This window comes from Octodon degus, unplaced genomic scaffold (genome assembly GCF_000260255.1).
Source record: "Octodon degus isolate 3935 unplaced genomic scaffold, OctDeg1.0 scaffold00026, whole genome shotgun sequence".
Lineage (NCBI taxonomy): Eukaryota > Metazoa > Chordata > Mammalia > Rodentia > Octodontidae > Octodon > Octodon degus.
The window spans coordinates 764,237-781,514 of record NW_004524602.1 but is presented as its reverse complement, the minus strand read 5'-3'; the positions used below and the strand labels follow the sequence as shown (position 1 = coordinate 781,514).

Sequence of the window (17,278 nt, the reverse complement as noted above, 5' to 3'; positions counted from 1 at the left end):
AAAAAAAAAAAAAAAAAAAGAAAGAAAAATTAAAGAAAGAAAACCTGGCTCTATCCTAAAAAATCCTAGTAATAAACCAGTGATTATTCATATAACTAAAGGTAAGGTTTTAGGAGAAGTAAGCAGTACCGTATAAGAGCTAAATCCTCACAAGAGGAAAACCTAAGTAGATAAACCTAACAATTCACCTTCCCTACTGGAATTGATAGCATTTGGGTTAGGTCTTAAGCATTTGGCAATTAAGCGAAGATAATAACAACCAAAGTCAAGTAGTCCATTAAGCAATGACTATTTACAGAATCAGAAATATTAACACAAACAAAACACTGGGGCAAAAGAGCATTCGTTTGCCTATGACAGTAAATATCAGCAGCTCCCAAGAATAAAATATTACTTTTAGTACTTCAAATACAACTAAAGCAACCTGACAAAAACACAAACAAAAAAATCTTCTAAGTAAGTTGTATAATAATAAAAAAAAAACCAAAACCCTATTTTTACTTTTAACTGAGACAATTTATTTCAGCTCTTGAACACTGGGAAATCTTTACTTTACCTGACCCACGGGTAGTGGTTGATCTAGCATCTCAACATCCAGGTGCTTAGGCACGTTATATAATCTGCAGAGCTCACATATCAACCACTTCAACTGCTGACGAAGCTACAAGTAAATAAACATGTTAAAAAGCCTTTAGAAGACATGAATAATGCAACAATTACTGCAATCAATTCAGAAAGAAATGAAAAAGTTTGTTATGCTTAACTTCAGCCTAGGAATAATACCATATTCTCAAGTATTTTTAAGGGCTGCTAGTACGAGACAGTTATTATCAAGGGAAGAAGTAGCTATGGCTTAGGTCTAATCCATACAACAGCTATACAGCAGAATAGTATCAACAAAAAGGCAAAGGAAAAAGTTCCAGACATTGTGAAATTCCTAGTTAATTTATTTTCTTAGAAAGTTACAACTTCAAATAAAAGAACATTCATGCATTTAATGAGCTATAAAAAATAAGTGAAGGGCTGGAGAGATGGCTTGGTGATCTAAGTGTCTGCCTGGCAAGTGCAAGGACCTGGGTTCAATCCCTGGTACCACACGCTATGCTGGCCACCAAAACCAGGCATGGTGGCACACACCTGTAATCCCAATGCTGGGGAGGCTGAGACAGGAGGATCACTATGAGTCCAAACTATGTAGTGAGACCCTGTATCAAAAAAAAAAAAAAAAAAAGCTGTTGTAAATAGATCATAAAATTACATGTTACTGTCAGATTCGTTTAAAAGTATAGAGGGAAATATGATGTAATAGCATCTTGGAATATAAATGCCTTTGCTATGGTATGTAACTTCCTGAGCTTGAGTCCTCCCTACCTGTAAAACAAATTAAAACTTTCTCAGAATGGTAAAGACTAAATGAAGCTTTCTATGAAAACACTTGTTGCTTAATTTAATGCAAGGGCAGGAATAGGTGGATTTCACTAGGAAAACTGAATTAATTTCATTTTAAAACCCACATTATTTAGTAAGTACCTTTGCTTTAAGCAACGCAAATCACAGACACAAATTTTTCATTGTTTAAAATGTTTTTAATACATAAGTTTAGCAATTATAGTTAACAGTGGGCAACACTTAAGACTCAACTGGGAGCTAAAAAGTAGCTTCACTTGGTTAGAAACAATTTTCTCAGTGTTTCTGACAGAAAAAGAATATAACGGGTTAAACCAAACAAAGAACAGGCCTTCCAAAGTGAACAGTAAATTAGAATCAAACAAAATCATCTCACTTAAAAGGAAGCAAGAGTCCCAGTGTGGCTGGTTCTCTCTCGCATAAGTTACTCCATGGTAAATACAAAGGGAAGGTCAGGTGAGGGGTCAGGACTTGGCCCTGGACTCTCAGAACATGGCACAGGAGGAGCTGCAGGAGCGTTGGGGAAGAGGCAGTATGTAGGCACCCCACTATGGGGCAAGGAAAACAGGGCAGTACATCTGCCAAGAATGTCATTGTATGCATTCCCCCCATCCCCCAAAAAAGTATTTGAAGGGTAAAAAAAGAAACTAAGATCCTAAGAAGGATTTAAGCAATATTCAGAAGAAGGATGGACAGGTTTTTGAAACTTACTAGACTTTTCCGGAGGGCTGTGCAACGAAAAGTGTAAAGAACTCTAAGAACTCCTATCAGGCACGAGTAGCCAGTTTCATGATTTCATTTTGTCTCCCTAATAATTATGAAGCAAATGATTAGGGGAACACATCATGAAGCAGTAGAGCGCTCCGAGGATAGAGTTCAACCTCACACATGATCATTTTAAGCACTATGGCACATCCAAGTGAGATTCTCTGTTCATTGATACATGTAGGAAAACATACTCATTCCAGCTAGAGATATAGATTAAGGAATTTCTGGGCCATACTTCATGACCTAAGTAACGAGAGTGGAAGAGAATGGAAAAAGAAAGAAGAGGTACACCACGGAAGAATTCAGGAGACCTCGGAAGGTAACAGGCGATAAAAGGAGAGACAGTTGTCTCACAGAAGTCCTCAGCAAAGCATCAGTTCCCAGAGGACACAGACATGCCTTATCTTTTTATACCCATCATTCATCAAACAGCCTCCCAAAGAAAACAATCAGGATTTTAATTTTTTTCTATATTCTATTAACAGCTTCTGTATTCACATAGGAAAAGTTTTTTCACAACACTAAATAAGAAGGACTGACTGTACGTGACAGTCAGTATTAGTATAAATTGGAACTGCCTATGCTGCTCTTATGGAAAGACTGGCTGCATTCTTTTTAACTACAACAGAATATTCTATCATACAACTATACATCCTAATATCCTAATTTATATTTAACCAACTCTTTATTGCTGAATACTAAATCATAAATATTAAAGGGAAGAATATTTCACCAAGGAAACAATCACCAGTTCAAAATATTGCAGAGGGGTCCATTTTGGGACTGAAAAAGGAATCACTGGCTTGGAAAACCAAGACACAAATTTTTGTGCAACAATAAAGGCAGAATCTAGATGATAATGAGTTAAGGAATTAAAAGTAAGACAACAAAAATGCCCCTAAAACCTACAGCTGTCTCTAAAAAGCAGGCTATGAGAAACCCTCAGAAGTTACAAAAAAGAATGAATGGGGACTTTTTTTGCTTCATGCAACAATATTTATATTTTCATATAATTTTTATTCCTATTTAACTACTTTTTGATGTAACTTTTAAAAATTTTTATTGATACAGCATCTCACTACACAGTTTTGTTTTAGTTTTTTAATACAACAGGCATTTATTTAAGGTATGGTATCTGCAGACCAGGTAACTTTTGAACTGTATGTTTTAGGGTTAACCAAGTTTATAAAAATATTTTGAGGGGCCGGGGAGATGGATCAGTAGAATAAGTGCTTCCCTGGCAAGCACAAAGGCCTAAATTCAATCCCCGGTTCTGCAAAAAAAGAAAAAAAATTTTTTTGAAGATAGTTGCATCCACAGACTTCAACTATGTGATTACTTCTTTGCCCATTCGTCTCTTTCTTTTCTTTCCCAAATAACCTCTTTGAGATATGGCTCAAGGCAGGATTTATCCTCCTCATATTTTGTCCACTGCTCTTTAGCTAAGATCTGATGCTTCGTGCTCAGGTCCAGGGCTCTCTTAATGTGAAACATCCCGTCATTACAAAGGTGTTCTGGAAGCCTTCTTATGGCTTCTTTTACATCTTCATCCTCATCTAGTGTATCATCTCACATTAAGCCCAGCTTATTGAACCCTGCAGCATTGTAATACCACTTCCGAATACGTTCCAGGCCCCAGCTTGAGGCTGCACTAAGCCGGGCAGCCCACCATTTTGACCCAAGCACTACACAGTTCTGACTTGTAGTGATCCTCTAGTCTCAGCCTCCCAGCGCTGGGATTACAGGCACATGCCACCATGCCCCCAGGGCAGGTACATCACGTGGGGGTTGAAGTTGGAACCTTGCACCTGCCAGATAGGTGCTTATGCAGCTGAGCTATCTCTCCCCAGCCCTGGTGTAACACTTTAGACACTGAAAAATAACTCCACTTATTTCTGCTACTGTAAAGTGGAATCATTAGGTCTTCAGAAGCTTTTAAAACTGGCAGCCGTAATAGGTTATATCTACCATTCGTTGCCATCCTTCTCTGGTGGACATGTGAACATGTCTCTAAATTTTAATTTTTACCTCTTACCTTTATGACTCGCCATACTAGCCTTAACTTTTTTTAAATGTATTGGTACAGGGTCTCACTACACAGCTCAGATTCGTAGTGATCCTCCCGTTTTCAGCCTCTCCTGAGCTGGGATTACAGGCATGTACCACCATGCCTGCTCTCAGTGGCCAGCTCAGCGTGCCCAGGGTGGGCAAGTGCCTGGTCCCTGTGCTTGCCTAAGCAGGCACTTAGCCCGCTGAGCTATCTCGCTGGCCCCCTTAATTTCTAAAATATCTTCAAACTGACATTCTGTTCTTCTGTTAATTGTAAGAATAAATGTGTTTAAGCCATCTATAATTCATTTTGATAAAAACCGTACGTTAAACAATCTTCCCCCAGGTGTTCAATTCTCCCTACACGATAAAATCATCTATCCTATCCTTTTTGAGTTAAAATGCCACCTTTAGCTTACTTTTAATAAGCATTTGTTTGACTAATTACAGTTTCTATTTCATTTGTCTTATCCAAAGCCCGATCACAATACTATATTTTTATATCTGGTTGAGGAAGCCTCCTATTACCATTTGAAATTTTTATTTTTTGTTGTCTGCTCTCCTAAACTCTAAGTTCCAAAACTAAATGTGTAAGGATTACATTGGGTCTATAAATGAATATGGAAATACAGAGGTAACTGACAGTTATATTATGGTAGTCTGCTCATCTAAGAACATGCTATCCAAGTCTTTTATTCCACATTGAAAATTTTGTAGTTTTTTTGATATAAGCCCTTCGCATCTAAGTTTATTCCTACACTTTTTTGCTGTGATTATCAATACAATACCATAATACAGTCTAACAATAGCTGAAAATTAGGAACATTACTGATTTTTACATAATAAATTTAACCCATTGTCTTAAAATTTGTATTTTTTACAATTGGTTTTCAATTTTTGTTTTGTTTTGTGTTTTGGGGTTTTTTGATAATCATATTCCCTGGGAATAATGATTGCTATTTTTCTTTATGACACTATAGGAAAATACAAAGGTGACTTTTAAAAGGATGTAAGATTATTTAGAATGAATATGACTTCAACTGGTTAAACATGTGTATACGTGTATAAGGGTATACTAACAAAAAAACTAGGAGAAAATAATCATGTCAATCATGGCCATAAAAAAAAATAATGGTCACAGTAGGTAAAAGGGTATTTAATTTCCCTTTCTTTCTGGCTTGTCTATATTTTACTAATTTTCTCACAATGAACTCTTAGAAGTTCACATTCAAAGAAAAAAGATTTTGTACTTTTATAAAATAGAAAGATTATTTTTCTTTACGTAGAAATCCCTATTTCTCTCCAGTTTTACATCCCAGTTCCAGTTACCTAGGGTCAAATATGGTTCAAAAACTACTAAAGGGAAATTTCAGAAAAAAACATATGTAAGTTTTAAATAACTTTTATTATAGTATATTGTTGTAATTGTTCTACTCTATTATTAACAACATTTTACTGGACCTAATGTATAAGTTAAACTATCATATATATGTTAAGTTAGGAAAAAATAGTCCATAGAGGGTTCAATACTATCCACAAGTTCAGATACCACTGGCAGTTCTGGTTGTATCATCCACAGATAAGGAAAGACTACTATATATTAAAAAGCAAAACAAACTTTCCATTTGAATATCTTTGACTGTCACTATAGATTTATAGGCCCTTGTGAAAAAAAGCAACTCCCTATGAGTACTGGTATTGCTCTATCATTATTTTCCTTCAACTTTATTTTTCCCTTTTTCTACTTCCCATTTTGGTTAATGGTCACTAACAAAATTGTTTGCTGAGCCTAATGGTTACAATGCAGAGAAGTGAGACTCCTACTTTTCCTACTCTAAAGCATGCCTTCTCCTGTGAGAAAAAACAAAAGAGAAACTAGGTAATAAATAGAACTTGAAGAATTTACAAAAACAAAAACAAATGCTGACCTTTAATTTCTCTTAAGATTAGTCATTCTTCTCTATCACACTACCTCTTAACACGTAAGTTTTATATGTAACACTCATGAGAAAAAAAGAAAGTAGCCTGGCTTATTTTCTCACCGAGTTGTTGCTCTTAGTATCTTCTAGACGTTCCAGAATCGATGTCAGATTTGGGTCATCAGAGTCTACAAACCATATGGGTGAAGAAGATGGATAAGATTCCTGTGACAAAGAGAGACAGCACTGTTATACCCATTCACACACAGAATAAACTGGTATGAAATTAAATTATGCCACTCAATGGCATGGTGATCGTGGATTCAAGTAAAATGATCAGGATGAAGAAAAGTAACACAGTAACATCCATTTGAGGAGAACCAAATCCCTCTTTATGGAATTTAAAAAATAAAATTGTTTCCTCTTTTCTGGCTGGAACCATGGAGGGTGTAGAAGAGAAGAAAAAAAAAAAGGTTTCTGCTGTGCCAGAAACCCTTATGAAAAAGTGGAGACATTTCGCAGAGTTGAAGATACAGCGCCTGAGAAAGAAGTTTGCCCAGAAAAGGCTTCGCGAGGCGAGGAGGAAGCTCATCTATGAAAAAGCCAGGCCTTGTCATAAGGAGTACAGACAGATGTACAGAACTGAGATCCGGATGGCAAGAAAAGCTGGTGACTTCTATGTCCCTGCAGAGCCCAAACTGGCATTTGTCATCCGGATCAGGGGTATCTATGGTATGAGCCCAAAGGTCCGCAAGGTGTTGCAGTTTCTTCACCTTCGCCAAATCTTCAATGGTACCTTCGTTATGCTCAACAAGGCTTCAATTAACATGCTGAGAATTGTGGAGCCATACATTGCATGGGGGTACCCAAACGTGAAGTCAGTAAAGGAACTAATATATAAGCGTGGCAATAGCAAAATCAGTAAGAAGCAAATTGTCTTAACAGATAATTCATTGATTGCTCAATCTCTTGGTAAATATGGAATTATCTGTATGGGGGATCTGATTCATGAGATCTACACTGTTGGAAAGTGCTTCAAAGAGGCAAATAACTTCCTGTGGCCATTCAAGTTATCATCTCTATGAGGTGGAATGAAGAAAATAACCACCCACATTGTGGAAGGTAAGAATGCTGGAAACGGAAGAGCAGGTCAGCAGGCTTATTAGAAGGATGAACTAAGGTATCTACCATGGTGTTTTTATGATTTGGTCAGTTAATAAAATATTTGCTTCCAAATTGAAAAAAATAAAAAATAAAAATAAAATTATTAAGTTTTATAGTTTAATCTTATCAATTCCATGTCATAGAACTTAAAGTCTAAAATCAGTATGCAAAGAGTATTATTGAAAACTAGAATATACTGTGAAAAACTTGTTTTATTAAAAAAAGAAAAATGGTATTCAAATACCAAGAAGAACAGGCTTCCTTCCTTCACAAAGGTCTGTCATGGCCTGAATTCTTCAGCTTTCATGTTTTTCAAAAGTTTTAAAATATAGAATCATAATAAATTTCCCCAAAAGCAAAAACAAGTTTTTAAAAAACTTAAAGTAGTGTATAGAGTCAAACTATTGTTTCTGACCTTTAAATAAAGGTCATATAATAAAGCTACATTTCTAATATCTGGAGACCTAATTATAAACCTTAAAAATAAAATCAAGGAATACATGTCTATAAAGCCTTACAGATGCTATAAAAGAGTTTTCTACATCTAGTCAGTGTTCCTGCCTTCTGAGTAACACAATTACAAAAGTTACTTTGAGATTTTTCCTACTACCAAACAGATCTAAAATTTATCCCCTAACTTTCCATTTCTTTTGGACTATACCATAGAATCTAATTCCAAATCAATCAATCAATCAATCACAATGAGTACAGAAGATTTTAGAAGGAAGAACACAGAACAGCAACACAAGGCTGGCGTGGTCTAGCTTCACTTTTTGCTGCCCCAGGAGCAGTGTTAGGAGACAGCCATTCCAGGTATAGCCACGTCTGTTCATCCATGTCGTGATACACACTCCCCTGTAGAATTCTCTTCCCTGGATTTAGTGACTCCCTTCTAACAACTAGAATACGAAAGTAGTAAAAAGCCACCTCTGAACAAGACAACATCTATCTTGCTCAGCTTCTCCTGCTTTCCTCTATCAATCCCTCTGCCAGAAACCAGCTGCCACATGGACAGGCCCCTTCAGCAAGGACTGCAAAGGCATCAGGTTAGTCCAACACCCTGCACTGTGTAGTAAGGTGATGAACCCTGACATCAACTATGTTTCTGACTTTTAATATAATAAAGCTGCACTTCTAATATCTTGAAGCCTAACTATAAACCTTAAAAATAAAACCAAGGAATACATGTCTCTAAATCCTTATAGATGTTAAAATAGGGTTTTCTACATCTAGTCAGTGTTCCAGCCTTCTGAGTAACACAATTACAGAAGAATTCCCAGTATGTGTCTACTTTGAGACAACTGTAGTCTCTGCTAACACCTTCCCTGCTCCAAGCAGCCCTATACCAATGAACACAGGGTAACTGCAGATTCCTGACCCACACTGTCTGAGGACATCTGTCATCTTAGGCTACTTGGTCTATCACACAAACCCACTACCAAGAAAAGCTTTTGTTGTTGTTGTTGTTATTATTATTATTTTGTACCAGTAATCAAACTCAGGACTTTGCACTTGCCAGGAAGCCACTGTACCATTGAGCCATATCCCTGACCCTTACTATTTTTTTTTTAAATACCGAGGTACATTGATTAAAAAAAAAAATCAATAAACTAAGCATTACATGCTTTCACTCAACTAATAGACATTTACTGCTACGTAATAGGAAATACTACTAGATATTAGCTGCAGAATAAGTAGGTTCAATTAAGGAAAATCTTGCACAGTTTTGAGGAGCCATTGCTTTAAAAACTACAATCTGAGGGCCAGCCAAATAGCTCAGCAAATTAAAGTACCTGCTTAGGCAGACGCTTAGGAGCAGGGCTTTGATCTCCCGGCCTGCCCCTGAGCACACTGAGATGGAGATTGAGACTGGGTGTGGTGGTACATGCCTGTAATCCCAGCACTTGGGAGGCTGTAAACAGGAGGATCACTAGGAGAGAGCCCATCTACATGGTGAGATCCTGTAGACCCCGTACTAAATACATAAAAAAACCAAACTACAATATCAACTGTGATATAGCTGAAGCCACAAGAACTGAGTATTTTAAAACATTTACCAAACATTCTTTAAAGAAAAAACCAAGGCCAACCTAGGCAACTTAATGAGACCCTGCCTCAAAACAAAGGCCCTGGGTTCAATTTCTAGTACCAAAAACCAAACCAAAACAAAACAAAACCTACATTTATGATTAACCTACATTATATAGATTAGCATTTGTCCAGTAAACTTCTGCATAAACAAAATAAATATGACTTGCTATTCTAGATGGGAACTACCACCCACCACACTGTGAAGTGTAAAAAAAGAAAAAATTATCTGAGCTTAGTTACTACCTACAACAAATGTACTAAGTCCTGCATGTGAGAAGAGACATATGAAGTAGATCTGAGCATCTGTTTCAATGGTTCTCAAAGTGAGGCCCACAGAGCCCAGGTCTAAGCTGTTCCTATAAGAATGCCCAGATCAAAAACAAAACAAAACAAAAAAATCAGCCAGCCTCAACTATAAAGTGAGTTGAAGACCAGCCTCAACTGCATAGTGAAACACTGTCTCAAAAAAGAAAAATTAAAAAAAAATAGTGTACTCAGATCTGAATTGCTCTTTCCATTGTACTGACTTTTACACTAACTGTATGAAGACAGTAGTGGGAAACACTGGTGGAACCTTCCAACAGAGAAAGCAATGATGTCAGACTCTAGCCATACACTCGAGGTATTTGGGGTAAAAAGTCAGTTTCACTTAAAAGAGTGTCTATGGTGAAATTGCAAGAATTATTTTTATTAAACTTTGATCTTAGAATATATCTTTTTAATACTGCAAGTGATGAAACAAGTATACTGAGCACCCCTACAGAATACTTGAGAAAAAAGTACTTGTCTGACTCAGACCTACAATTAACTAAGTCAATGAATTAATACTTTTACTTCAACAGACAAACAACAATGGCCATTCCAACTTAGATTTTTGGCATATTTTCTCAAATATGAACACAGAAAGAGTGTCATTTCAAAGAACAGAACAGTATATGTTGACAATAATAAAATTCAATCTTTCTAGCAAAAAATTATAATTTTGGAACAGTGCTATCATTGTAAGCTTGACAGCTTTGAGTATTTTTTATGAGACTGATGGAATGCCTATCATAGAGCAAAAAAAAAGCATCATATAAATAAACAGTACTTGATTTTAAAAATACATACATATACTTGTTTTCGTTTTTTGCTTTTTTGTATTTTTAGGACAGGGTCTACAGGGTCTCACTGCGTAGAATGGACTTGTAGTCATCCTCCTGTTTACAGCCTCTCAAGTGCTGGGATTATAGGCTTGCGCCACCACGCCTAGTCTCAATAACGGTCTCACTGTCTCACTGCACCCTGGGGACGGGGCCGGCACAGCAGGCCCAGGGATCAAACTCCCACCCCCTGCATCTGCCTAAGCAGGAGCTTTAATCCACTGAGCTATTTGGCTGGCCCTGCATACATATACTTGTGATCTAAAAAATGATTAAATATTCAAAAGAGAAGCAGCAAATTATAGCTACTCAGAGTGAACTGTCACTCTAAGTGAACTGTCGTTTTACTACTATGTAATATATCAACATTTAGAAGATGTCATTTCGGGCTGGTGAGATGGCTCAGTGGTCTAAAGCACATACTTAGAACAAGCTTAGCGAAGCACAGGGACCGCGGTTCAACCCATCAGCACCACATGCCAGCCAGCCCCGCCCCCTGGTGGGCAAAGCTGGCCACACACACACACACACACACACAAATAAAATAAAATAAATTTATAAAAAAAAAAGAAGATGTCATTTCAAGTGGCCAATGCATGTTATAGTATTATGCAAGAATAAAAGACCCATTCAAAGTTCAAGAAAGGGTTTTGTAAAAGTATCAAAAAGGAATAATCATAATTATCAAAAAAGCTATTAAAATATTTTCTTCCAAAGAAGTATCTGTGGCAGAGCTGAACTCTGCTCACACTATTTCAATCAAAACAGTTCATCATACAACAGTGGAGTGCATGGGCCAGGGAGATGGCTCAATAGAAAAAGCGCTTCCCTGGCAAGCGCAAGGGCCTGAGTTCAATCCCTGGTTCCGCAAAAAAAAAACAAAAAACAGTGGAGTGCAGTAGTGCTTACCAAAGACTGAGGCAGGAGAGCCAGTTATGAGGCCAGCCTGGATGACATGAGTTCAAGGCCAGCCTGGACTACATAGCAAGATCCTGTCTATGCCTACCCTCTGTGTGTGTGTGTGTGACTGTGCGTGTGCATGTGTGTGACTGTGTGAATCACAATAAATGCTGAAGCAAATTACACAGTAAAGAAATTCACAAAAAAGTAAGACCGTGCTACTAGTCTCACTAGAATCTTTTAATTTAGAGTTCTTTTTCGATTAAAAATGTGATAAATTTAATGTTTTTAATATGTTTTAAATTTCTAATAATAAATCTCAGTAGATCAAACATAAAGGAGTCTTGGCCACAAAAACAGAACTGCTGCCTTCTCCCTTCTCCCCAGCCTCTACACTTCTTTCTTAGAAGACCCATTTCTTTACCTATCTCTATTAAGCTATGTAGATCCTCTGGGGCATGTTTTGCTCCCTTCCTTCTTTGACACAAAACCTGTTCAAAGGACACTAAAATCCTACCTCATTCAAGTTTAAGGTTTTATATATTTGAGACAACCTACTTTGAAAGGAATGTAAAATAGTGATAAATATTTAAGTCTATCTATTAATATTTTCAATTCCTTACATTTTAAGCTTTATAATTTCATAGGGTTTATAATATTTATAAAGTTCATAAGTTTTGTTTTCTATAAGTTTTATACCTATCTTGAAAAGATAATATTCTTACTAGTTCTAGTTCAAATGACGATATAACATGCCAGATTTTAAACATTACATGATGCTCAAAAATTCCAAGAAGTTTTTCCTACTGACAACATTAAAATGCTTCTACCACAGTTTTTTTTTACCAGTTATGAAAATTTTAAAGACAAATACAGAAAAGTTACCCAAGCATCTAATTGTTCAGAACCTTTGTAACTCTTTCATTCTATTACTTGTCTAGTGCTGTCAGGTTTCACTGATGTAATGAAATTGTAATTATCGCTATAAAAGTTACCCTAAGTGGAACACTTTCAAGGAACTTTTATCACAACTGAATACCTATCCCAGAGCCAAAAAAAAAAAAAAAGCATCGTAAAAATACTAATAGTTGATTTTCTAAATGCATATATATTCATATTCATATATACATATATATATTTATATATAAAATGCTTAAATAGTCAAAAGAGAGGCAGCAAATTACAGCTACTGAGAGTGAACTGTCACTCTAAGTGAACTGTCAATGGTGGCAAAGAAAACAATGGTGCTAAAAGGGTTTGAGCCACCTAAGCTGCAGAAGCCCACTGGATGGTTTCCTGGGTTCCACCAAATCACAGACACAGTGACAAAGGCCTGGACAAAAGGGCGCCCTGCTTTATTATTCTCCAGTAATGCTCTGCACTGGGCAGTGACCATTTCAACCCCCACCCCTCAACTAGCGGACATCCTATACTACCCTTTTCCAGGTCTCAGTTTAATCAAAAACAACAAAGCAACACAAGTTATTAAAGGAAAAACCATTCATAAATCAGAAGTGTAAATCTCTTCTCCATTTTTCTCAAAGAAAGACACAGAAGTGGAGATGGAGGACGATAGATAACTATTAAGAATTTAACCCAGTATTATAAACTAGTCAAATAAAAGCAAATGAAAATGATGATTCCTCCTTGCCTTGAAAGTACCATTCAGGAGCTTAACCTGACAGTTCTGGTATTTCCATATGTTTCTCTAAGAGTTCAATTTGTAAAGATGATTTGCCCTGGAAGGGCAAACCAAAGAAAAGGTCTTAGACTCCTTAGTCAAGATTTATTCACAATGTGCCCTGAACAACTTTGGCTGGACTACTTTTTATCAGTGTAAAGGTGTGGGTGGGGGAGCAATGCCTTATTTCCCACAAGCTGTTTATAAAACCATTTTCAAAATAAAGTGCTGTTCAGCCATAGGTGTTACCACTTTCATATTTGTAAAGTACAGGTGAGTGCCAAAGAGCTGTCCTATATATGCATTTATCTCTTTGTTTCCTTTGTTTAGAAGCTAATTTACTTCGTGAGGCAGCTTATTTACTGTAAAACATTTCCCTACCAAGAGGTCCCAACTGCCGAGAAGTCCATAAAGTGGAGTTTTTAGTTATATTAACTATTTCAAAAGGACTGAAAGAAAGCCATAGACAATAATAGCTCCTAGTAAAGCCACACAGGCCATTAAAACAAGCTGTTTTGCTGTTAGGTGTGAAACTAACAACCAGACGCTAACACTGATGGTAAGTAGGTCTGTTTACTGAAAAGGGAAAAACAATACTTAAGTTGGCATAACAGTCTGTCTTATCACAAGTTCACAGAAAATAAGGATGAAGAAAGAGTCCCTAAGGTTAAACAGGGCGGGGGAGATAGCTCAGTAGAATAAGTGCTTGCTAGCACAAGGCCCTGAGTTCAATCCCCAGTTGCACCAAAAAAATAAAATAAAGAGCATACCCTAAGGTTGAACAGAGTACTGTTTTCCTTTTATATTCAATACCAGAAAAAATTATGAAACAGGTAAAAATAGCTCAATTTCCTTGATCTAGAGAAAAACCTATATTGTGGGTGTGTATGTTTACGTCTGCCACCTACCTTTCATTTGTAGTCAAATTTCAGATCTTCTATTAAGCCCTCAGTGACCTTTTACATATTTATGTTCTACCCATGATTTTCTTGATGTCATCTCTACACTTGACAAACTTGGCAGCTACCTTTCAAGATAGTTTAGACCTCAGTTCAAATAGAACATTGTTAAACTGATGGCCACAGTCAGTAAAATATTTATTGAGTGGAGATAAAGAGCATAAAACATAATTATAGAATAGTCTCCCTGTTACCATTAAGAAAAAAGAAATAGCCAGGCATGGTGCTGCACACCTGTAGAACCAACACTGGGAAAGCCGAGGCAGGAGACTATCAGGTTCAAAGGCAGCCTGAGCTACACAGTGAAACCCTGTCTCAAAAAAGAAAACAGAAGCACTCTCAACTATAAAATATATTCTGTTTATATTAAACATAACCATAGCAGAAATAGTAAAAACTAAAGAAGAGAGGAAATATCACCATGAATCAAACATGACCTAGAAAAGCCTTAAAGGACAGTCAGGGAGTAGTCAGACATGAAAAGATGGACTGGGATAGGTAAGAGAGCAGGGTCAAGAGCACAGCTGACAATGAAGTCTAAACAAGGGCAAAATACCTTTAGAGGATTATTCACAAACCAGCAAGCACATGTATAAAGAAATACCCAGTGACACACTATTCACTGAGCTCTTACAAATCAAAAGAATGCCTTTTTGTAAGCAGAGACAGGACTCACATATAGAATTCAATAAATATCTGCGCTGCCTAAAGAGCAAAAAGCAAAGAATAAGTCAAACCATTTTTTTAATGAGCTATAACGTTTTACAGAATAAATTTCAAACCCAGTAGACAAGTACTAGCATTTGAAATACAACTCCATTTTTTTCCTTGTTTTGTCCCTTTAAGTAAATGGCACCAACAGGAATAAGCCTTGTAGCCTTCTCCAAAATACCTACTTTATAGTCTTTACCTTTTAGAGACACATTCTGAAATACAGAGGAAGTGATATATCTAATTCACCAGCGGCTCAATTTTAGTAGTTCCTACTAGCAGTACTGTTATACTAGCCCCTGCCAGATCACCCTTTCCCTGAGGGTGTCTAATGCTTTTTTATTTTTATTTTTTTCCCAGTGATGGTGATCCAACCCAATGCCCCACACACTAGACAAGTGCTTTACCACTCAGCTACACCCCCACCCCCCAGTCCTCTAATTTCACTTCTTATTCCACTTCCATTACCACTATCTAATTCAGGTCATCACTCAGTACCTTTGTCTGTGGCAGACTATCAGCCTCCAATATGACTCTCACCAGAGCACTGCTGGCATTTTAGGTAGGATAATTAATTACTGGATGTGGCAGTCAGCCTGAACATCACAAAACATTGGGAATCCCTGTACCCCTGGCATTAAAAACCACCCTGGAATCACTCCCACCCCACTTTCCACTGGGATAACCAAAACCACAATATATTTTCTAATGCCAACCTCTACAGGAAACCACTTCTAGTCCTGGATAGCAGGCCACATCTCCCAATTTACCTGAGTAACTTAGTGACTCCCACAGCCTACAAATGCTATCATTTAGCCAGTCCTACCTTTTCCTAGCCATACCCCAACTTCTACCAGAATAATCACCTTCCAAGCTAACAGCCATTACTGTTAGCTACTTGATGTTCACTACTGTTATTCCATGTATGGAAAATCTTTCATTACCCAAAAGCCTGGGCTTCTCAAATCTAAGCAGAATTTGTCTGCAACCACTCTTAACCGTCAGTGTCTTGTTTGGGTGGGGTTTCCTCTGCCTGAAATGCCCTACCACCAGACTTCCAAATTTATACTCACCTTCTCAAAACCTTTATGCTACACTACCCCTCAAATCAAAATTAGCTGATTTCTTTGGCTCTTCTAACATCACGGTAGTTATCCTATTGTGTAAAACTCTCCACCCAAATGCCGAGTTCTTGAGGCAGTCTGCCTAATTTTGAAACTCTAGTATCATGTTCAGTAAGTGAATTCTTTCCTCACTAAACACTTCATTGCAATGGGGACTTTTTTTGTTTTGTTTTGTTTTGGGGAATACAATACTCATCTCCTAGAGAGTCTGGTAACTAGTTTAAAGTTAATTAGTGTAACTCCAAAGTCTGCAAACTACCCCCTCCTTGTAGGCCCTTGAATACCCTCTGACTTCACCAGAGGGCGTCCACGCCAACAGATTTGGTGTTAGCCATATTTAAATATCACCTTTATTGAAGTTATGACAGTGTGTTCTGCGTTGGGGCCCAAAACCTAACATCAACCGCGTAACAGCCTCACAGACACCGGGGAAAAGTTATTCAGCACGTGAATCGGTGTTGCACCAGGTTCCAGGGTTCTAGTGGACTTACTACAGCAATGAACGCGTCTTTGAGCGACCCTTCGGGCGCCCCGGGTCGCGCCCTGGGCAGCCCGGCGACTTCCCTGCTGCCCTGCCAAGCGCGCACAAGCCGCGCCCTCGCACCTGCAGCGGCCCGTGCGCAAGGCAGGCCCGCGGGGCCGGGTAACTCGGTCCCAAAGTCGTTATTCCTTAAAACGAGTCCGCGCTCAGGGTTACGAAGACATGAGCACGTGGGTATGAGGGAGACCTGAGGAAACACAAGTCGTTAAAACTTACGGGCTCCTTCCCCGCCCCACTAGGGCTCGGACTAGTGCCAGGGCCGGCGGAGAGTGGCCAAGGCGACCCCAGGAGGGCGACGGGGGCCGCGAGGGGCCAAGAGCCAGGAGGACGCACCCTCCGCCTGCTCCCCTCAGAGCTTCGAGCCGTCCTCTCGGGGCCTGACCGGACCGCTCGCCGCAGAAGGGGCAGCCCCGCCCCTCGGGGAACCCGGGGCCTCTCGGGGGTCCCCTTTGTCCAGCCGCCTCACCGTGATGTTGCAGTGCAGAGTGAGCGGCTGCGGCGGCGAGCGTGGGCTGCCCAGCGGCGGCACCAGGAAGTGGCAGTGCAGCTCGTCCAGTTTCCAGCTGACGATGCGGAACCGCTCGTGGTTCTTGTCGAAGATGGACGCCAAGAACTTCAGCTCGGCCTTGAGCCCCGACACAGACATCTTCCGCTCATCTCCGGCGGGGTGCGGAGGGAGCCGGCCGGGGGCGCCGTCACCGCGACCGCTCGCGGCCAGGGCCGCGTTTGGGGCTCCGCGTCCGCCCAGGGCCGTGCGGTGAGGCGAAAACGGCGAGGGCGGGCGCGGCGGCCTTTGTAACTGACCGACTCGCCGGCAGGCGG

At 38.9% G+C, this 17,278-nt stretch overlaps 1 protein-coding gene across 3 annotated transcripts in view; it reads right to left on the bottom strand.

Moving 5' to 3' along the window:
• Positions 1-17,272, bottom strand: part of Ube2q2 (ubiquitin conjugating enzyme E2 Q2) — a 58,857-nt gene extending 41,585 nt beyond the window's left edge. For all 3 annotated transcript variants that reach the window (XM_004628701.2, XM_023712620.1, XM_023712621.1), the window contains exons 1-3: positions 16,923-17,272; positions 6,267-6,368; positions 557-661 (exon numbers count right to left, since the gene is read on the bottom strand). In XM_004628701.2, coding sequence (XP_004628758.1) covers positions 557-661; positions 6,267-6,368; positions 16,923-17,102 — 387 coding nt within the window. In that variant the 5' untranslated portion in view covers positions 17,103-17,272. The remainder of the gene's footprint in view (positions 1-556; positions 662-6,266; positions 6,369-16,922) is intronic.
• Between the last annotated feature and the right edge of the window lie 6 nt (positions 17,273-17,278).